The sequence below is a fragment of the Dufourea novaeangliae genome, unplaced genomic scaffold, assembly GCF_001272555.1.
Source record: "Dufourea novaeangliae isolate 0120121106 unplaced genomic scaffold, ASM127255v1 scaffold22, whole genome shotgun sequence".
Lineage (NCBI taxonomy): Eukaryota > Metazoa > Arthropoda > Insecta > Hymenoptera > Halictidae > Dufourea > Dufourea novaeangliae.
Window position 1 is genome coordinate 929,309 of NW_015373898.1, and position 22,786 is coordinate 952,094.

General features: G+C 37.4%; 1 protein-coding gene across 1 annotated transcript in view; it reads right to left on the bottom strand.

Annotated features, from left to right (window-relative positions):
* Positions 1 to 22,202, bottom strand: part of LOC107193395 (protein phosphatase Slingshot) — a 116,423-nt gene extending 94,221 nt beyond the window's left edge. Inside the window, exons 1-3 of the mRNA XM_015582835.1 lie at positions 22,150 to 22,202; positions 21,650 to 22,073; positions 18,047 to 18,102 (exon numbers count right to left, since the gene is read on the bottom strand). Coding sequence (XP_015438321.1) covers positions 18,047 to 18,102; positions 21,650 to 22,073; positions 22,150 to 22,202 — 533 coding nt within the window. The remainder of the gene's footprint in view (positions 1 to 18,046; positions 18,103 to 21,649; positions 22,074 to 22,149) is intronic.
* Between the last annotated feature and the right edge of the window lie 584 nt (positions 22,203 to 22,786).

The window sequence follows — 22,786 nt, forward strand, 5'->3', positions numbered from 1 at the left end:
TCCTCTGTCCGTTCGTTGTAAACGTATTAAAAAAAGGTCTTCTCACTATATATAAAGCAGGTTTGGGTACTTTTGATTTGAAATGAAAACTACAAATAAAAAGAGCCAATATTTATTCCAAATAAAATAACAGATAAGTTTATTTGAAAATAAGAATGTATGCAAATAAATTCCAAAATCTTATTTCAGAAATAAATTATTTCTAAATGATTTATTTGCCAAATATTTGGTTATTTAAAATAATAATGTAAAATAACAAATAATAGATTTTCGTATATAATGAATATATTTGTCATTGTAAACTAAAAAATATATTGTTCGTTTAAATTTATGGAACAATACAAAGATATACGTGTTCGTAATAGCATATTAAAAGTCATTGGATTGTATTACTTATGTATGTATGTATATATTGCATTGTTTGTACATGTATATACAATATTTCAATGTGTCTTAGAACATCGAATGAGTGGATGGAGTGATTTGGAAAATCAGAACGGTAATAATAGTTTTGCGGATGTGTAATAAAGACCAAGTTACTTAAATCCAACTCAGTATATACATAAAAAGATAAGGTAACGATGAATGAAACGTTTTTCATTACTCAAAATAAATGCGTATCAGTACTTCTGATTTTAATTTCCATCGCCCATAGCGCTATGATGTAAAACCACAGACGATATATAAGAATAGACCTAACATGCAATGTAATTTTCTGTTCCATGCTTTGAGGGCGTCAGAAGCCCCCTTACCATTTTAGTGTCAATACCCGACGTTACCGATAAAGCATGAATTCTGAGTATTATTAGCACAAATGAAGTGTTATATATTCCATTCATATTGCGCGTATCTATATGATTTGACAGGAATAAAAATATCCGATGCTTCAGTTTAAGGTTAAGGGATAAATACGAGAGTCATAAAACATGAAACGGAAAAGTATATATTTTTTCACTTAAATACAAGACAATTATAAGTATTATAGTTTTATAAATATTTTATCAAATCTACATGTGGGAGAATATATGGGAGTATGAATAAGTTTTACTGCCTATTGCAAGAATCTTAATACGCACGAACAATTACTTTCTGGCAATTGGTAAATTTTTATATATGAATTTACTTACACGTTATTTACTTACAAAAATTTGGTATATTGCAAGTAATTAAATAATGAACATATGTTAATATTCAGGTACGTGTCTCTCAAATTAAGTGAAATGCAGAAGTTTTATTTTCTTGAAAATTAGTGTCAAAGAATGCAGCAACTGGTCAGATTAGTTTCGTAAATAAATCGAAACCCTGTATCGGCACATTGTTTTTTAGGCTATCAAATATCACACGGAGTCTTTTAGGAAGTAGTAAAATCTTTTACACAAATTCAATGAAATACTTTCAGGTACCCAGTTTAGGGCTATGAAATTAGAATGTTCAAAAAGAGGTGAAGAAGTTTCATATTTGCAATTATTTTGTGATACTGTAATAGAAATCGGTATCCTGTGAGAAAAATCGTATTTAACGATATGAAATGAATAATAAATAACGGTCTTAGGAATTTATACTGGAGAGCTAAATCTTTAAAAGGAACATGTCGCTTAAACAAAGTAGTTAGAAATGATATTTATTTGGGGAATATGAACATTATAAAGAAACGAGAGTGGTAGAGCGAATCGCGGTATCGGTGCTCTCCGTCGGTGTCGACGCGTACCGAACGATGCCGAAGATGGTCGGAGCGGGAGAATGGGAGAGAGCGAGCCGCGGTATCGGTGCTCTCCGTCGGTGTTGATGCGTGCCGAGGAATTTCGGTGGTCTATGGGGGGAGGTGTGCGAGCGAAAGAGTACGGTAGAGGGTAGAGCGTGTCGCGGTATCGGTGCTCTCCGTCGGTCCAACGCGCTAATGACGTTGCGTCACACAGTTTATTGACCTAGCCGTGTACGCGGTGTACCATGGTCGTACCTGGCCGTACCATCGGGTGTTTGGGTCGTTCAAGGAGGAAGGTCGTTCAAGCCGGCAAAAACAATTCAACTCGAACAAACGTAACAAAGAAACTAGCTGTTGCGTAATAACCTACGTACGCCCAATACATAACGGCGTTAGCTTCCTCACTTTCTCGTGAGCCGTCGCGGAGGGTGGGCGCGCGTCTCATACTCGTCCTTTCTCTTGTTACTAACCCATTGTGTGTTGCAGGCATTCGACAACCACCGTATAAAGGAACCTGTTATTTACTGTGCATATTGTTAATTTATTTACTGTGCATATTATTACTCTATTTACTGTGCATATTGTTGTGTCCCCTCTCTTGTTACTAATCCCTTGTATGTTACAGATGTTCGAGAACCATTGGCTTCGATATTTATCTTCTTATGTACTGTGATTCATTTATTGTGATTTATTCACTGTGATTTCTATACTGTGATTTATTTACTGTGCATATTATTAATCTATTTATTGTGCATATCGTTGTGTCCCCTCGCTTGTTACTAATCCCTTGTATGTTACAGATGTTCGAGAACGATTGGCTTCGATATTTATTTTCTTATGTACTGTGATTTATTTACTGTGCATATTATGTATTCTATGTGTATTGTATAATGAAAAATATTTTTCCAAACAGTTATTCCATCGAAAGAAGACATCGATCAACGTCTACATCTTCAAAGCGTGCGTCTACCACTGCGTTAAGTTACTGTAAGTTAAACTTAAATCATAATTCGATATTCATTGTTATATTCATATTCATCATCACATCGTTTATTATTAATTTTAGTCTATCTATTAATAGACTTAAATTGTGACCATCCATTGTGCATACCAAGTTATTATTAATTCATTTTGCTCGTTGATTCTCTACACAGACTTGGGGTACGGGCAGTGGGTCTGTACACTAAGACTGTTTGCCGATCCCTCTGGTTTCTATTGAGAAGCCAGATATCGGACGTGTTTAGTCTTTGCCTGGTAAGTAGGATTTGGAGAAAGGCTCGTGCGTGCCAGGGTACGGAGTAGTCGGGAGGCTGCTCCGTAAACGGACTCTGTTTAACAGAGAATCTCGCTTGCACTACCATGCTTGTGTACTCTTTTGGTTCGGGTCTGGTACGCAGGTGACCAGCCCAAAGCTCCATGACAGTAAAAGATGGATCCGGGTTAGCGAGGTGTCGCCCGTCTTTCCTATTTTCTTAAACCAGGTTCTGGCGACAACACTTTCATCGCGATACTTGTTCATACTGTAGTTTAACGCGTAGTTCATCGTAGACTTAATAACTGCTTGGTATATAGAATATTAGGTGCGTAAACGAAATGATCGATGGAACTTTTTCCATTCCGTCTATCTCTTTCGTTTGAGTATTAGCGACTACGTTGCGTTTAGTTTAAGTTATTTTGTATTAAGAGCATTAATTCGTATTAATTAGAATATTAAGATAATATTAGTTCTAAGCTGAAGAACGAAGACAACCGACGAGGGAATTTAGTTTTTTATAGGTTTAGGCTCAAGAAAGAAGTCATCCGCCGAGGGATTTTAGTACCGATAGTATTACGTAGTTAAGATTTAAGTTATTTACAAGGTTTATTGCGAAAGGTGGGTAGATGTAGAACTTGTGATTCCATCTATCTGCCTTGGGCCTCCACTCGCAGCAACCTCCTCGTGGTGAGACCTGGGCAATCGGTATTGTCATCGGTAAAGTTCTGTAAACTGAAGACAATATCGAGCTAATGGCTGCGAACTTCGAATCTATCTCATAAAACCACGTCCTATATTACATCGAACGAAGATTGTTTTAGAAATCAATATGAGATTCAAAGTGTAAAAATGTCTAGTACTTTGAATGTTTTAGAAAATTATTCGAGATAAAGATGTATGGAATTACTGAAAATTACTTTAGATTCCTTTTCCTCATTCTGTACATTCTTTGATTGGAATATGAATGCTGCTGGAAGTATGAACATTTTCACAAGACAATGATATAAATGGAACTTTAAAACTTTTTTAAGCGTTACAGTGATTTTTTCTTATATCCATAATTATTACAAATGTCAATATAACGAAATATCTTTTATGCAATGTTTGTGGTGTAATAAAAATCTGTGTTCCGATTAGGTTTTTAGTACATATTACTGACTTATATGTAATAGTATAGAATAAAAATATACTACTTGTCCCGTATTTGAAAATATACACGCGTTCGTTGTCACTGTTAAACTGTTGTCATGACAATGGAATAATAAAATAATTTATTCAAATGTACATAATAATACATATACATATTCATAAAAACAATATTAAACGCAATAACTTTTTCATACGCGAAGAAAAACTAATAGGTCCGTCGGGACTAGAACCCAAGACTCCTTTCTAATACGTCTACTTTACAGCGAACGGGCGGAAGAGAATCCGTTCACGACCATGGTCCCTTCGATGAGTTTCCGACGTACCGAACACTCATGATCTAACAACATTACGTACTTTAGACTCGACAGCACTGTAGAAAGACTAGTTGAGCTCGAATGGATTTAACGTAGTTCCCAAATTCATCATTCTCATAACGTAGAGGGCAACAGAAAATCCCTGACTCTTTACACTATTGGTATTTCAGAACATGAGACACGAAGTCCCATAAGATGATAGGTCTATCCTATACCTAGTCGATGGTAAAACCATTTCAATTGATACAATAGATTGTGACACGGAATAGTAGAGGGCTCTGCTGACGCGAAAGTCTGTGGTTCTGATATATGCTAATGTGGACCAGGGGTTCTTGTCCATGCTAATTTGGACCAGAGGAGCAGCACTTGCCCGGGAACACCGAAACCCCGGGCGTTAACACTCTCATTTCCTTTCTGGTAACATGTGCTACGAGAACTGCTGTGAAATGCACGTGTGTGCAATCATAAAATAAAGTATTGTTTTGTTTACACTACGCTCTGATGGTTGAGCTCGTTCTTTCGCCACCTCCATCTCAGCCATGAAAGAAAAGCTTCCAATTGAGAACACGGCAGAAGTAGGACTGCCCTGGGGTCGAGTGACCCCCAGCCCATTGTACATTTGTGGGGACTTGTTTGTAGTTTTGCGCGCCAATTTTGAAGGTTGAAGTGATCTAAATAAACGAAACAGAATTCCAAGTTTTGTATTAATTGATTAATCATCCTTTGAAATGTCCGAGCAGCATTCCTTAAACCAAAAGGCATAATTACAAATTCGAAAAGTCCAAAAGGTGTTGTAACTGCCGTTTTTGCTATATCATTCTTGTTGACCGGAATTTGATAATATGCCTTCATTAAATCAATCTTCGAAAATATCTTCCTATTATGAAGTCCAATCGCAAAATCAAGAATATGCGGTAAAGGATATTTGTCTGGTATTGTTACAGCATTGAGACCTCTATAATCTCCACAAGGCCTCCAAACACCTGGTTCTTTCTTGGGAACCATATGCAAAGGTGATGTCCAAGAACTACTGGACGGACGACAAATTCCAAGCTCCAACATGTGTTGAAATTCTGCTTTAGCAACTTTCAATTTCTCAGGAGTAAGACGTCTTGGTTTATTAACCACAGGCGGTCTTTCAGTCAAGATGTAATGTTCAATTCCATGATCACGAGATTGCGAAAAACAGATCGGTTTTGTTAAATCAGGAAAATCAGCCAAAACTTGTTGATACGGCGATACTGGATCTATAGTGGAAACTGTTGAATGAGAAACATTTCGTAAGAAACCACAAGTATAAAGTCCCGTTTGCTTATCCAGCAGACGTTTCCCTTGAATATCCACTAAAATTCCATCGTGTTCCAGAATATCTGCCCGAAGAATTGGTCTTATAACATCCGCAACAACAAAGTACCACCGTAAAACTCTTCTCAATCCAAAATTTAATTCTATAAATCGCAGACCATACGTCTGAATCGGAGATCCATTCGCAGCATACAATTGAAATGAGGTTGATACACTCTTCTGACTAAATCTTTTAGGTAATAAGGAAATATCAGATCCGGTATCAATCAGAAATTGAATTCCAGATATCTTATCACAAACGTGGAGTCTCTTAGAAATTAATTTTCCATCACATTTGACTCCGATATGTGACAGCTGTTGAAGTTTTCCGAACAAACAGACGCTACAAAAGTTTCATTTTTTGAGCATGGAGGAATACATTTATGAGCTTTTTGATCATATTTACGATGATAATAACATAAGTTATGTCCATTACGACTCTTAGAACGCGAATGATTAAATTTTCTTGAGCTATGTATATCCTTATCCCGAGATCTACTTCTAAAATCCAAACGATCAACTCGTCTAGATAATTCTTCAACTTGAGATATCAATTTTTCAAACAATTTATTTTGTTTGTCGTTAATATTAACTTCAGAAATTTCTGGTTGTACAGATAATTCCCAAGCCTTATCAGCAGCCTCAGCTAATTTATCTAGACTTGCATCTCCCAAAATGACCAATAATTCACAAATTCTAGCAGGTAAACGTTACAACCAAAGTGTTTTCAGAAGCCGTTCTGTTGCATTAGTTCCGGCCAGAATTTTCATTTCACGTAATAAAACTGAAGGCTTTCTGACTCCTAACTCAACGCCACCAAGTAATTTTTGAAGCTGACGCTCTTGTGAATCAGTTAATCTTTGAATAAGTGCATTTTTAAGTATTAAATACTTATCTCTATTGGGAGGAGATTCCAGAATGTCTGCAACTGTAGCCAGAGATTGTTCATCAAGATGACGAATAACAGCTCTATACTTCGTCTCATCAGACCGAATGCGGAATGTTACATATTCAGTTTCCAACTGAATAAACCATAGTGATAGCTTATTCCTCCAAAATATTGGAAGACGAACCTTATGAAATTCTGCTACCAAGACTTCTGGATAACCATTTCCTTGAACAACTTCTTGAGAAGGAACTTGAGCTGTTGCTTCTTCTCTTTCACCAGAATCCTCAACTGTGTTTGAATTATCAATTGGAGAATCCATAGAATTTAGAAGATGTCTGACTGCAGATCTTATATTTTCCGGTGTACGTGATAGAGGCATAATAAAATTTATAATTTAATTCCAAAATAAAATATTTTACTTATTAAACTTCAAATGTATTTAATAACGTTTCAATCACGTCGGGGTCACCATTTTATGTAGAGTATTAACAGTTTATAAAATAAGGTAGACACGTCTATATTCAATGATAATCAATTTATTAATAATATTATTTACAAAACTTAGCAACGATAAATTAAACATAAAAACTGAACATCTAAAAATAATCAATAAACTAGTAACGAACTTCAACCTTCAAAATTGGCGCGCAAAACTACAAACAAGTCCCCACATATTCATATTCCATCACTGACACCTAGCGGAACATAAAGTTATTATATCAGGTGTAGTGTGGCTAAGTTCATTGCGATAGAGTTGTTCAGTTCACAGTTGTGCACTTCGTTCACTTCTGTTCACTTCCAAGTTCCGACATGTAGTGCACGTGGTATATTTCTGTTCAATCTACTTTTCATATATTTACATATAAATAAATATAGTATATCATAAAAGTGAATGCGTAATTCATTTAACATGGTAGCAGAGCGTGGTTTTTACCGTAAGCTGGAATAGTAAAAATAATTGCATTAGAAAAGTTTGAAAATTGCTGCGCAAAATTCTGAAGATGGCACATATGAAATGTGACAATATAGCGGTTTCAATATTCGACGGATCTGGTTATAACAACTGGAAAAAACGGATTCTAAAGTTCTTACAATATAAAGAATGTGTTACCGTAGTTGAAAGATTAAAGTTAGCACCAGATAAAGAAGATGTGTGGGAAGAGACATAAAAGCAACAATAGTGCAATTACTAATAAACAATTAGAATATATAAGTGACTTAGAAACAACACATGATATTATAAATAAATTTGATGAAATGTATTTGAATGAAACCACTACGTTACAAATTGTATGCAGAAACAATTTAGAGAATATAAAATTGAAAAACTATAGTGAAGCAATAACCTTTTTTGACTAGTTCGAAAAGGCCATTAATGAACTCAAAAGTGCTGATGTAAGAGTTTCAAAACAAGAAAAATTGAGCAGGACAAAACTGTGGAATATTTAATGAATAAAATAAAATTAAAATTATAGAAGAAAAAAATAGAACTGACAATAAAAAAGGAACAATTACCAAATCAAATGTGTTTGCAGCTGAATCATCATCAGTCAGTAGAAGACAAACTTGTTTTAACTGTGAAAAACCAAGGCACATTTGAAAAGACTGTCGTCTAATAAATTCAAATAGTTATCAAGGCTATCAAAGGTGTGACAAAAATAGAGGCAACCAAGGAAAATATCAAGGAAAACTTGGAAATTATCAAGGAGATTATCAAAATTGGCACGAAGGAAGAGAAAAGATTTCCCATGGAAACTGCTTCAACACTGAAGTAAATATGACAGAAACAAAAGAAGAAAACATGTGTGATGATCATCAAATAAAACAGTTACTTGATAGTGGATGCATATAACATATTATAAACATTTTCATGTTCATCGTCCTAAATCCACCTGTCAATGTAAAAGTAAGAGGTGGTCGTATACCTCAAGCATCAAAAGTTAGACATATAACTACCTTCTTTTCAGTGTACAAAAATAGTTCAAAGGTGACTATAAAGAATATACTTTATGTAAAAGAAATGGAAGCAAACTTAATCAGCTATGTAATGGTGACTGATGATAATAAAATTGTCTTAAAAGGATATACTACTAAAATCTACGATAAAAATAATAAATTGATTGCTGTAGCAAATAAGGAAAATAGACTGATTAGGGTTATATGTTTTATTGCTAAAAAAAATGGCATATGTTCAAATGCAACAAGTTCAACAAAGAAAAGGGGGCTAACATTGAAAGAAAAATGACATTGTACAATTAGACATGTGAATTTTAATCATTTAAATATCTTATGTAAAAATGAATTACTAGATGGAACACCCAAGGAATTAGAAACTGAATATTTAAATTGTTCAATTTGTATCGAAAACAAAATGCAACATTTACCATTTGAAAACAACAGAAGGAAAGCACAAGAAATACTTGACATTGTACATACTGGTATAAATGGACCACATACAACTATAGGTAACTGTGCTGAAAGATACTTTCTTTCATTTATTGATGATTACAGTAAGTTAACAAAAGTGTACTGTATAAAATCTAAGGATCAAGTCTATAATTGTTTTATGGAATATGTAAACGAAGTGCAAAACTTAACTGGAAAATTGATTAAGAAACAGAGATGTGATAATGGTGAAGAATATTTAAATGCAAATATTTATCACTTTACAAGAGAAAAGGGAATTTGCATAAGTGCTTGTCCTCCATATGTACATGAGTTAAATGGTACAGCAAAAACATATAATAGGACAATAATTGATATGGCAAGATGTCCCCTGGCAGAAGCAAAAGTAGATAGAAGATGTTGACCAGAAATTGTAAAAGCTGCTGTATACCTCAAAAACAATACTATCCAACATAATAGAAAGAAAGGCACCATATGAAATATTCTATAGAGAAAAGCCGTGTGTCAAAAATTTATGCTTATATGGAAACAGAGTATTTATACGAGTACCAGAAGAGAAAAGAAAATCTAAGTGGGACAAGAAAGCTGAATTAGGAATTTTACTAGGATACACAGATGTTGGATATAGAATCTTAACCGCTTCGTTCCCTCTGACGTATTACGTCGCGACGCCGATACTATTGGTATAAGGTCACAGACGAGTTATCACGCGACGTAATGCTCCTTGTGCGATGCTACGGACGTGTTATCCCGCGACGCGATACCGTTCGTGCGATGTAACAAACGACATATCTCCGTCTTCTGTTTTTGCTCCGCGGTCACTTACCTTGCTTCTATGTTGTGAGAATTAGTTCCTATTTAGCTGTTCATGAGAGCAGGTCACGATGCGACGAATAAGAAATCGTATTATAAGTGATAGCGATAGTGATACGGATAGTAACTGAAATAATTTAAGTGACGATGACGTTCCATTGTCGAGGTCTATAGTCATCGAAGCGTTTATGGCAGGAAATTTCATCAGCGCACCCAAACAAGGACCGACCCGCGACCTTTTGTTTATGAATTGCCGTTAGGCTTCGACGATGACCATAACCTGAGGTTCTTAGACAGCTGAAAAACACGTGCGGGACCCTCGCGCATTTTTATACAATTTTTCCTGGCCATCGATTCCAAGAATTCCAGGTCTATTTCGAGAAGGGGAGTTTAGACGCATCGTTTTCCCTTCCACAATTACAGACAAATTTTGCCACACCCACACCAACTCAGAACACCGATCATGTACAAATACATCCAACACTCCATTCAAGCAACATAAAACTGTAGACATTTTCCGTACTACGACAACTTGTCATTCTGCATCCAACATCAATAGAGTCTACTTCACCAGTCTAGTGCGATCTCATTAAATACAGTTTATACACGACACACCAGTGTCATTCATTCATTACAAATATCCTGATAATATTAATTTATTCTTCGCGAAGCGACGTTCGTGAAATATTCTAATTTAACCATCTTCGTGAACACCTCGCAACAGTGGAAGAATTTAATAAATCGAAGAAAGTGAAATATTCTCACTACAACTGTGAATTGTGAACCACAAGTGTTTAGTTATACCGATACACATAGCGGTGTACTATACGAATCGGGTATGTCAGAAAATAGTTCCTCTCTTTCCATTTTTACATTTTTCTTTCGTGAAGAACTTATAGAACTAATTAGTTCTAATAATTAATTGTAAAGGAAAGTAACAAATTTATCCGCAAACAAGGTTTATCGAGATTGTATTTTAATATTTCTAGTGAAGATGTGTATTGTTTTTTTTGCCATTATTGTATATATGAGTATAGTTCGCTTACCAAAACTATCTATGTATTGGAATACAAATTCAATGTATAATTTTGTATTTGTAAGACGAATTATGTCAAAAAAAAGTTTTTCAATATCTTGCGATTCCTGCATTTTGATAGTGCAGATCAGAAAGATACTGCAAATGAGAGAACATAATACACCGTTTCCAAAAGGCATAGCAACCAAGACAACATGTAGTTGTTGATGAAACTTTATTATTGTGGAAAGGCAAACTTTCATTCAAACGACATACTAGTAGCAAACGAACAAGATTTGGTATAAAATCATTTATGTTAGACGAATCAGAGACTGGATATGTGTATAATTTGAAATTATACAGTGGGCGCACATTAGATCGAAAAAAGTCGACATTACTAGGAAAATCGGGTTCTATCGTAATGTATTATCAACAAATTTATTAAATGAAGGACGAATTATTTATCTCGAAAATTGGTACATCTCTCCTACTGTATATAAGGAATTATATAGATACAAGACACATGCTTGTGGCACCGTTCGAATTAATAGAAAAGGCATGCCGTGCGACAAAAAGGTAAAAAAAAAAAAGTTTGCACAAAGGTAAGGTGATAGTACGGTATAATAAATTTATGGCATTTTGTGGGTGGAAGGATAAAAGACCGGTGTTGGCTCTCAGCAGCTTACATTTTCCACAGTTGGTAACTAGTGAAAAAATTGACTATATTATAAGACAACACATTAAAAAGCCAAATATAAGATAAATGTCCCCATTAGGGACCTGATATTCATTTCTTATTGTTTATTGCAACACAGAAAGCAAAATATCAACCAGAAGGTTCGGAAATTATAATTAGAGATATTTCATGTATTGTTCTATACGTTAATTCTTTAGCCGTGCATTCATCTTTAAGTAAATTGACATATAAATTAGGACTTTGTCATTAATCTGAAAGTTGACAGATACTAATAAGGTGAGGTTGTACTACAGATATCATTAAACTCATAAATCTTATAATAAAAGAATACACGAATGCGTGCAGTAACTTACTCAAATTAACTAGAAATATATGAGCCGCTCAATGCACACATCGATTAACTCCACTTTTTGAAAAATCTTAAATTTAAGTGTCAAAGCCCTTGGTATAGTCATAACTTTTTATATTTATAATAACTTTCCTGAATAATAAAGATTAGCACCGTTAAATGGCAAATTTTTTTGGCCATTGAATAATAAGTAATTTATTTCAGAAGCCATTTCGATTAACTCCATACTCTAATGTAAATCGTTTCAGTAACGCTGTATCTGTTCTGGCCGTGCATCGACGCTTATTTGTTTTTAAACAGCCGAAGATGCTCTCTCCCTCTCAATAATATTCGTAACAAAATCGCATCGGTAAACAGATAAAAAGAAGCACAATGCAAACGGTAGTTAGTATAGCAGTGATCTCGCACGCTGAATGTTACTGTGTACTTCTTAGTCTTTTCAACATTACTCCCAGATTGTTTTTAAAGAAATAAATATTATACCGTTATAATCAAGATGAGTGAGACTAATAATGTGAGTGAGGAAAGCAGTGATGATTCTTCAATACGATTTATCAACAGAAAGTCTGGTCCAAGAAGACGTTTATCGTTTTCCTCGGATTCATCGGATTGCAACAGTACAAACCCAACAAACACATTGATTGGGAGGAAAAGAAGTCGTAATCCTGTTAAATGGATACGAAATTTACAAAAGCATAACAGGATAAAAGGTTTGGCATACAGGAATAGGGGAGGAAAATTAATACCTGCAAAAACATTTGTCGATATACAATGCAGATGCCGTCAAAATTGCAATCAAAAAATTATTTCGGATGAGAGAGAGGCTGCCATGAAAGAATTTTATAGTTTACATAGTCAACTTGACCAAAATATTTTCTTAAGAGGTTGTATCAAAGTTAACGAAATAAAAAGAAGGCGCCCTACGAATGAAACTAAAGAACGAAGATCACATTCGTTTACATATTACTTTCGAAAAGAGAGACTTGATATTCCCGTTTGTAAAAAATATTTTAGAGACACTTATCAGGTGAGTGACGGGCGGATATACGATTGTTGTTCTAAAGAACAAGTTACATCTTTGGTTGATAAGCGCAAAGGCCGCGTTGCAAGCAATAAAATAGATGATACAAATGTTATAAAGCATATAAAGTCATTTCCAGCCTACAGTAGTCACTACACCAGAGCTCATAATCCAAGACGACAATATTTAAATCCTGACTTAAATATTAAGAAGATGTATGAACTATACGTCACAGAATGTGAAAAGGAAAACGTAGCACCAGTGAAAGAAAAATATTACTATAATGTGTTCTCTACAAAATTTAATTTACATTTTAAACAACCATCAAAGGATACGTGTCAAACTTGTGATGCTTTTCAAATAAAAATTCAATCTTCAGACGATGAGGGAATTAAGATGGCAAAAATTGAAAAGGAAACTCACTTAGAAGAGGCTGAACGGGCTCGCAGTCAAATGGCTGCCGATCGAATGGCAACATCGGAAAAATTGTTCGTATTTTCTTTTGACTTGGAAAAAGCTTTAGCCTTTCCCAAGTTGACCACATCCGTAGCTTATTATAAGCGAAATTTATATGTTTATAATTTTGGATGTCATGAATTCAATAAAAATATAAGCCACATGTTTGTTTGGCCAGAAACTGAAGGATCTCGTGGGTCTCAAGAAATTTCATCTTGTCTAATAAAGTACATAAAGACTTACGCTGCAAACTTCGAAAAAATAATAACATATTCGGATTCGTGTACCGGGCAAAACAGAAATATTAAAACCGTCTTAAGTTTATTGAAACTTGTTCAAAGCACGGAAATCAAAGCTGAATCAATTGACATGAAATTTTTGGTAAGTGGACACAGCTATTTGCCCAATGACTCAGATTTTGCCATTATTGAGTCATGTGCGAAAAAAAATCAAAACATTTTTTCACCAGATGATTGGTACCATATAATCAAAACATGTAAAAAGAAAGCGCCATTTCATCTAATCCAAATGACTCACCAAGATTTTTTGTCAACAAAACCTTTAGAACAGTCTATCATTAACAGAAAAGTAACCGTCACAGGGCTTCCAGTAAATTGGCTTAAAATACGCTGGATAAAGTTAGAAAGGTCCAAACCCTATCTCATACAATTCAAATGTGACTATAATGAAGATACAGAATTTCAAGCCATTAATATAAGAAAATCTTTAGTGGGTAGACCGCAAAGTTTGAAAAATATAGATCAGCCTTTATTATATCCTAAAGGTAGAACTGTGACAAAGGAAAAATGGAGAGACATGATGGACCTGCTAAAATTCATTCCTCCTGTTAAACACGATTACTATAAGAACTTGTCAACAAATCGAAATGACGAATCCTCGCATACAGCTGATGAAGAAGACATTATTTATAATATTGCTGAATCATCCCAAAGAATAATGCCGCTAACATAAAGCTGCTATGAATTAATTACAAAAATTATATTATAACCGAACTGCCAACATTCATTTTTATGGAAAAGCTGTGATAAAAATGTATAATAACTAACTTTTTCTGTAATAAAAAACTTAAAAATGTAAAGACTAAATTTAACTTTATTACTTTTTTCAGTTGCCAAATCGATTAACTCCACCAGTCACATAAAAACTGTAACATTACTGACGATTGTTTGTTGGCTATTCTTTCTTATTAATTTTATATACCGTTAGATGAAAGCTATATCTGCAATTATGCATTCTACATTATATATTTGAATTCATATTATCAGAGGAATTTTGAAAAACAATATACATTACATCATCGCGTTTCTCAACTTTTCGTTTTATGGAGTTAATCGATGTGTGCACTGAGCGGCTCATATACAGAATTACAAAATAAGCAGAAAATATTTATTTTCATTCATTATTGTAGCAGAAAATTTTGGTCGGAAATAGGTTACGTCAAAGACCGGTCTGTACCAATTTTCAAACATTTTACAAGTGGTGTTGTTAGACCTGATTAAAGAACTCAAGTAATTTTTTAATTATTGAATTTTGAGTACATTTGATTTGAATTCACAACTGAGTATAAAAAGTACTAACGTAAATATATTTTCCTTAGAAAATAACAATGGTGAAAGCAAAGAAAAAAGAACAGAGGCGTGTGAAATACACGGAAACCGAGTTAAGAAAAGCAATATGTAAAATAAAATCTGGAGTACCCATACGTAAGGTCAGCCGTGAATTCGGTATTCCTAAAACCACATTGTTATATGAGAAAAGGGAGCCGATACCATCGATAAAACGAAGTGGACCGCCCTCAATTTTAACAAATGACGAAGAAAATCAATTAGTTCAGTGGGTACTTTATATGCATAAAGCTGGTTACCCAATTACAAACACTCAAATTATTAGTAGCGTTGCTATGTTAGTTCAAGAATTAAAACGGGATAATTCCTTCACGAATGGTCGACCAATGGTATTAGCGGTTATAAAATCTTTGCGTAAATTTCGGGTATACTTGGAATACGGTTTAAAATTGTTACGGACTGTCGCGCACTCACAATGACTATGAACAAATCGAATTTATGTGTAAGAGTGGCTAGATGGGCGCTTCTCGAAGAATTCCAATATGAAATCGAGTATCGTTCATGTAAGAATATGACTCACGTGGATGCCTTGAGTCGTAACCCTTTACCTGCAGTGTTAATTGTAAACGAAGGCGAAGAAGGAATTGTATTTAAGTTAAAGAAAACACAATGCGCGGACAATAGCGTGCGAGCGATTATCGGGAGAGTTCGAAAAGACGAGGCGTCTCGGTTTGAAATAAGAAATGATTTGTTGTATAAAGAGGTGGCGTGTTAGTGGTAGTGCCTAGAGCGTTGCAGAAAAAAATAGTGAGAAAGGCGCACGAACAGGGCCACTTCGCGGTAAATAAGACAGAAAAATTAGTGAAAAGAGATTATTGGTTCGAGGGAATGAGGAATACTGTCGAGAAAGTAATTCGTAACTGCATCGATTGCATTCTCGCGGATAGAAAATGGAGAAAGCAGGAAGGGTGGTTATATTCCATAGACAAGGGTGAGGTTTCCTGACACATGTATCACGTGGATCATCTTGGCCCTTTGCCCTCGACAAAGAAAAAATACAAATTTATTTTCGTAGTTGTAGACGGTTTTTCGAAATTCGTTTGGCTTTATGCAACTAGATCGACAGATACCGCCGAAATTTCAGGTCATTTACGTAAACAGGCATTGATATTCGGAAACCCGTGTAAAATAATATCGGATAGGGGAACAGCCTTTACGTCACACACATTCGAGGAGTATTTTCGCGAGGAAAACATAAAACACATTAAAATCACCACAGGGATACCGAGGAGAAACGAACAAGTAGAGAGAGTAAATCGTACTCTAATACCATTATTATCTAAGATGAGTGCCCCTAAGCCCGAAGAATGGCACCGCTATTTAGAGTTAGTTCAGAAATACTTGAACGCCGCGCCAAGTAGGAGCATCGGCACAACGCCCTTTACTCTCTTATTCGGTGTGTCGATGAGAATAAAAGAAGATCAGTCAATAAGGGCGATTATTGAAGAAGAGTGGAAGAGCATGTTCCAGGAAGACCGGAAAGAATTGAGGAGGCGCGCGAAGGAGGCTATTCTCAAGCTCCAAATGGAGAACCGAAAGAGTTTCAACAAGAAGAAAACCAAAGCTAAACGATACGAGGCGGGAGAGCTGGTCGCGATCCGTAGGACACAATTTGGCCCGGGATTAAAATTATATCCTAAATACTTAGGACCTTATGAAGTGGTAAGGGCCTTAAGAAACGATCGCTACATAACTTCTACGGCCGCAGAACTCCATGAAACCGTGGAGTAACGACGACGACGATGACTCCACCGACGACGGTGAAGACAGCCGGAACATCTGAGGACAGATGTTATTTATCAGGATGGCCGAGTGTAGTGTGAGTTGCGACGGGTGTGAGTATGAGTGTGCGTGTGCGTGCGTGTGCTCGTGGAGCAGTTAATTTGAAATCGCGCGATGCCGAGTAGAAACAAAAGAAGTAAACACTGTCATCACACGACAGCCGGCGAAGACCGGAATGTGTGAGTGTGTATGTGAGGTCAACGAGCACCACCTGGTTTTAAAATCTATCTCTGAACTAATTAAAAAGAAAAATGGTAGTACAAAACTTTGCGTGGATTATAGAAAATTGAATCAGAAGGTTGTCGAGGATCAATATCCTCTCCCATTGATCGACGATCAAATAGACGCATTGCAAGGTGCTAGTATTTTTAGCACATTAGATTTGAAAAATGAATTCTTTCATGAGCCTGTAGAACCGGAGAGCAGGAAATATACAGCATTCATATACGCCATTTGGATTATGCAATTCACTAGCACTTTTTCAAAAATTTATAAATGCCATATTTAGGGACTTAATTAATGGGCAAATTGTTTTAACTTACATGGATGATTTAGTGACACCCTCCGTGAATCGCGAAATTGGCTTGCAATATCTTAAAAGGATGTTGGACGTTACGGAACAGTTTGGTTTAAACATTAATTGGTAGAAGTGTAGCTTTTTACAAACTAGGATAGAATTTTTAGGGCATGTAGTCGAGAAAGGACGTATACGTCCATTGGAACGAAAGACCGAAGCAGTGGACTATCAAGACTAAACTTTTTTTTATTCGTAAAGCCTACTTTCCTCTAAGTATTCTTCCAATATATACGTTGTTTTGCAAATATATAGCAAACGTTCGTTTTTGTGTTTTGGTTTAATTTTGGCTGCATTTATTTTTTTGTTTATTCATTTAGAATAGATACTGTAAATAGTCAGTGCATAAGTGTAAATAAACTTTTATTTTAGTTACAAAATGTTGAACATTTATTTTCCACGTAAGTATATCATCTCATTTTTAAATATGTTCCAGTGCAAATTGCATTCCGATATCCTTTATGGTTCAAAACTTATACCAAAATGTCACTGAATTCTTCAAAGCGTACCACTGTGCAGCATGAGTAGAGCGAATTGTAAGCTATATAATTGTCTTAAAATAGTATCTTCCTTGTGTAGAACGCGTTACTAAGGTTAAAAACTCTGTTAAAAAAACACCTTTAAACACACTTACCTTTTGCAACTCCTCGCCGCTTCGTCATCATCTGCTGGCGCACCAGCACCCGAATCCTATAAGCGAAAACAATTACAATTAATAAAAACCTACCACTATAGTGAAATTACCTAGACATACTGAAAAAAGTAAATCCTTTCTGGCTCCCAAAAGAACCGGTCAGACTCGTCATTCAAAATTAAGTGTTTAATATATCCGCGAAATGGTTGATATCTTACTTTACACACTCTATATTATGTATTTATTCAATAGTGATGTTTATCACTGAAAAACTAAATATTTTGTTATTGCGTTGTAACGAGTAAGTCGTTACGACGTTACTGCCTGACTTCAGCGAGGTAACCCTAGGCGACTACCGCCGCGGCCTATTAGTATCGCGACGCGAGACACAATCGAGGCAGATCTCGACTCCCTACGGACCGGCAAACACCGACCGAAATCGAGCTCTCTGCCTTTTTGCACCTCCACGTCTCCAAGGTACTCGTGGGGTCGGGCGCTGCCCGGCCCCACGTAGGGAGCCTTTAACCGCTGGCCCCTCGGTAGTGTTGGGTCACCTCCACTGACCGGGCCATCCTGACCCCTCCACCCCCATAGGCAATCACCTAAGGGGGCGGGGACACCCAGGGTCCTCCATCCGACATACAGGGCGGTCGCTGGCCGCTCTCGGTCGCGGCTACTCCCCACTCCTTGCACCGTCGACCAGACGGAACGACCGTACTGACGTGGACACACCGCCGCACTGCCGACCGATCGTACTCAAATCGCAGTACCACCGACCAGCGTGCCGACGAGTACATACCGCCGCACCGCCGACCGATCGTAATGACACTCACACACAGCCGACCAGCCGTGCTAACACACACACCGCCGCACCGCCGTACACCGGTACCGCCTAGTGCACACCCACGTACAACACCTAGGTATAAGGCTAACCGTAAGTTTAGATAATAAGGAACCCTACCATTGAACAGCCCCGTAGAGGTCAATAAACCAGCTTCTTACCCAGACAACTGACTACGCTCATTGGCTCGACCCCTGGCAGCCGACTGAGCTGGCCTCCTTCCACCGCCCACCAGCGACATTCGTCGTAGCGTAGTATCGGTAAGTAGGGAACGTGTAGGGTAGAAACATATTTCGTCTTATACTTATTAGTACATTCTTTGTACTGAAGAAATACTATTTATTTTTTTTAATGGAAACAATAGACACAAACACATGGTGCTGGGGAACAAGCTTTGCGTATTCTGCCAGATCAATTGGTTCGGCACCTCCACAAATATGTAACTACTTAAAATAAATGTTTTTGTAGAGTCATTCCACGCGAAGTCGGAACGAATTAGCTCGAGGAACGAGTCCGAGGAAGGTGAGACGTGGTGAACCACTGCTGGTGAACGAGGTCCAGATAACGATGACTGCTGCTCTGGCGAAGGTGGAGGCGACGCGTCAAACGCGCGGTGAAGCGAGGAATGGTGGCGCGCCTGTCAGGTGGTGCATCGTTTCGTGGAAGGACAGGTCTTGCGGTAATGTTTTCCCAACCAGTTAAAGCATAAGAAATGTTTTAATATAATTTCTTTACACTGTTCCGGCGATTTTGCGCGATACTGCAGACATGAACCGATGTAAGACTAGGCACTGCACAGTGGCATGACAATAACGAGACAACAGTCTAATGTGCATATACTTTCGCGACGCGAGATTTCATCAACGATTTTTTTGTGGTCGACAGTGACAATTCATCTACACGTTCTAATGCGCGAATCTGACGGCGAAGAAACGCATCAAGTACAGAAAACTTCGGAGGCGCCGGGTCATCGCCAAGTTGCAGCTCCCACATCTTTAACGGGTCAGAGTCAAGTTTTCGTGTCACCCAGTATACAGAGTGGGGCAATAACTATTACCACCTCAGATATCTTCAAAACTGTGAGGTTCGTAGAAATATTTGTTTAACCAGAATTGCACAGTACGAAGAGAGTCATGCGATGGCGCTAATAGTTTTATTGCAGGTAGGGGTACTTTGGATATTTCAAGGTTACCTCCATTTTTTCAAATGGATCGGTATGTTTTTGTTTCCGTAAACTGATATAGGATTTTTTTGGAAAATTTGAATGGCGACATCTACGCTAATTTTATTAAGGACACCTAGGGTCCTTTGCTAGAAGAATTGCCTTTATTTGCACGACAAACCATGTGGTATCAACATGATGGATGCCCAGCACATTAATCATTGATTGCGCAAAGAGAACTCGATGAAAAATTTCAAAATCGTTGGATTGGAGGCGGTAGTCCAATATCGTGGCCAGCTCGTTCATCGGACTTGACACCTCTAGATTTCTTTCTATGGGTAACATTGAAAGATAAAGTGTACAAAGAAGTACCAATTACACCTCAAGACATGCAACAGCGAATTATTGCAGCCTGTACGTCAATAAATTCTGACGTTATAAGACTTGTACGTTAATCAGACAAGCAGTCACAAAAAGAATCCAGTGTTGCATCAGATCAAGTCAACAGATGATCTTATGTAATAGGTCGTTGAACTCGTTTTAAGCTCCTCTATCATTCTTCGGAAACAAAAATATTCCGATCCATTTGAAAAAATGCAGGTAACCTTGAAATATCCAAAGTACCTCCAGCTGCAACAAAAAACTATTAGCGCCATTGGATGGCTCCTTCATACTGTGCAATTTTGGTTAAACAAATATTTCTGTGAACCTTATAATTTCGCAGATACCTGAGGTGGTAATAGTTATTGCCCTTCACCGGAATAATGAACAGGTCCCAATGTTCAATCTGGCACTCTAAACCTTTAATCACGCCAAGGCACTCTTCCACGACACCGTATAGCTGTTTCAGCTCGCTAGCGGATTCGGTTGACAGTTTTTTCAACGGAAACAACGTGTCGAGCTGAGTGTCAATAACGATGCGTTGGTTTTCGTAAGATCGGTAATGACCTTCCACGTGCGTTCGAAACTGTCGTTGGCAACGGCAAACTGGTTGATGAATTGTAATGCCTCATCAGTCACACTCATCATCAGATAATGGAACTTCTCTACGATCGAGATGGAGACCTTGGACATCACCATTGACGTGGAAAAGTCGTGAAACGCAACCCATTTGGTCTTGAGCCGCGGTAACGCAAAAGGATAATTTACCTGCGACGTTAGTTGTTTATCGGTTTCCGATGGTGTGGACGAGGTACTTGAGACGCGTTTGAGAGCCTCGCAGAAAATGACTTGACTCTCGATGCTGCCTCTTCACCCTGCGTTCGCAGGCCGTCTTGAAAGTATGAGTTTTTGGTGATTTCGGAACGATGTTCGTAGAGAGCCACATGATTTGTCTCGAATTTGTCCCAGTTACGAGAAAGAGCAGGCAAGCGGAGCCGTTCTTCTTGAGATTGACCACGGTGTTACAAATCCATTGGTACAGCTCATGCTGACGACCAATGAGATTTACGGCTTGAAACATCGTGAAGCAGTGAGTTTTTTACTGTGTGAATCCAGCGTGGAATTGAAAATTCTGATACATGGGAAAGTTGGCATTGATTTGAGCTGAGACTTGATCGTCCCATTTGAGTTTTTCCAGCCAGAGTTGTTGGAGCAATACCTTTGCTCGCACTATGAATGGTGACAAGAATCTGAGTGGGTCGTAGAGCTGTGCTGTTTCTGACAAGATGATTCTCTTTGTGAACTTGGTACTTGAGTATGGTGGCGTATAAGCGAGTTTGAACGTATCTGAATGAGGTATCCATGACAGGCCTAAGAGTTTTGTGCTGTTATCTTCGAATAATGCCTCCGTAAGTGGAGACTGTTGAGCGATGCCTTGAATAAATTGTTTGCTATTACTGTGCCATTTCGCTAATGGAAACCCGCCCGCCACGCAGAGCTGTGTTACTTGTCTTGATATGTCGATGAGCTCGATGATCTGATCAGAATCTTCCAAAATGTCATCGACATATCTACCCTTGGTGAGCGGTTCAATGGCGAGTGGGAAGTGATGACCTTCATCTTTGACTAATTGTAGTACTGTTCTAATTGCCAGAAACGGGTCCCATACATCACTGTAGTCATTGATATGGAACCTCGTTGAGCGGATCATCAACCCACATGATTCTTTGCAGATCCCAGTCGTCTCGATTCACGTTGATTTGACGATACATCTTTGTGATGCCTGTGGTGAATATGTACTTGTGTTATCGAATCCACAGCAATACATCAAGGATGTCTCGTTGATTTTTCGCACGTAAGTATTGGATGTCGTTGATCGAAATCCCTGATGTTGTTAGGTTAGATCCGTTGAACACGACTCTTAACTTTGTAGTGATTCGATCTTGTCTGAGTACTCCATGATGAGGAAAGTAGTATGGAGATTGAGCTTGAGCTCGCACCGGTGACCGGTCTCCAGAGACCCTCAACCCTCCTGATGCTGAAGCATCATGTGCCAAGGTCATCTCGTTCAACCGATCGTCAGTGACAAGCTCAAGTTGTGGAAGTGTGATGATCTTGTATATATGGGACACGTCTCATGTGACCCATTTCTTCATACTCCTTCATGAGTGAGTTGTACAATAGTCTGTATGAGTCGTCAGTACTGAGTCGTTTCATGAGTCGTCGTAGACATCGTCGTACTGTGAGCTCCGAATCTTCTAAGATAGTCAGTGAAGACTAGAGTGGAATTCTTACTATGTATCTTCCACATTCGTTTCGTGAATGTGTTGATTTAAAATGATCTTCGCATGCTTGC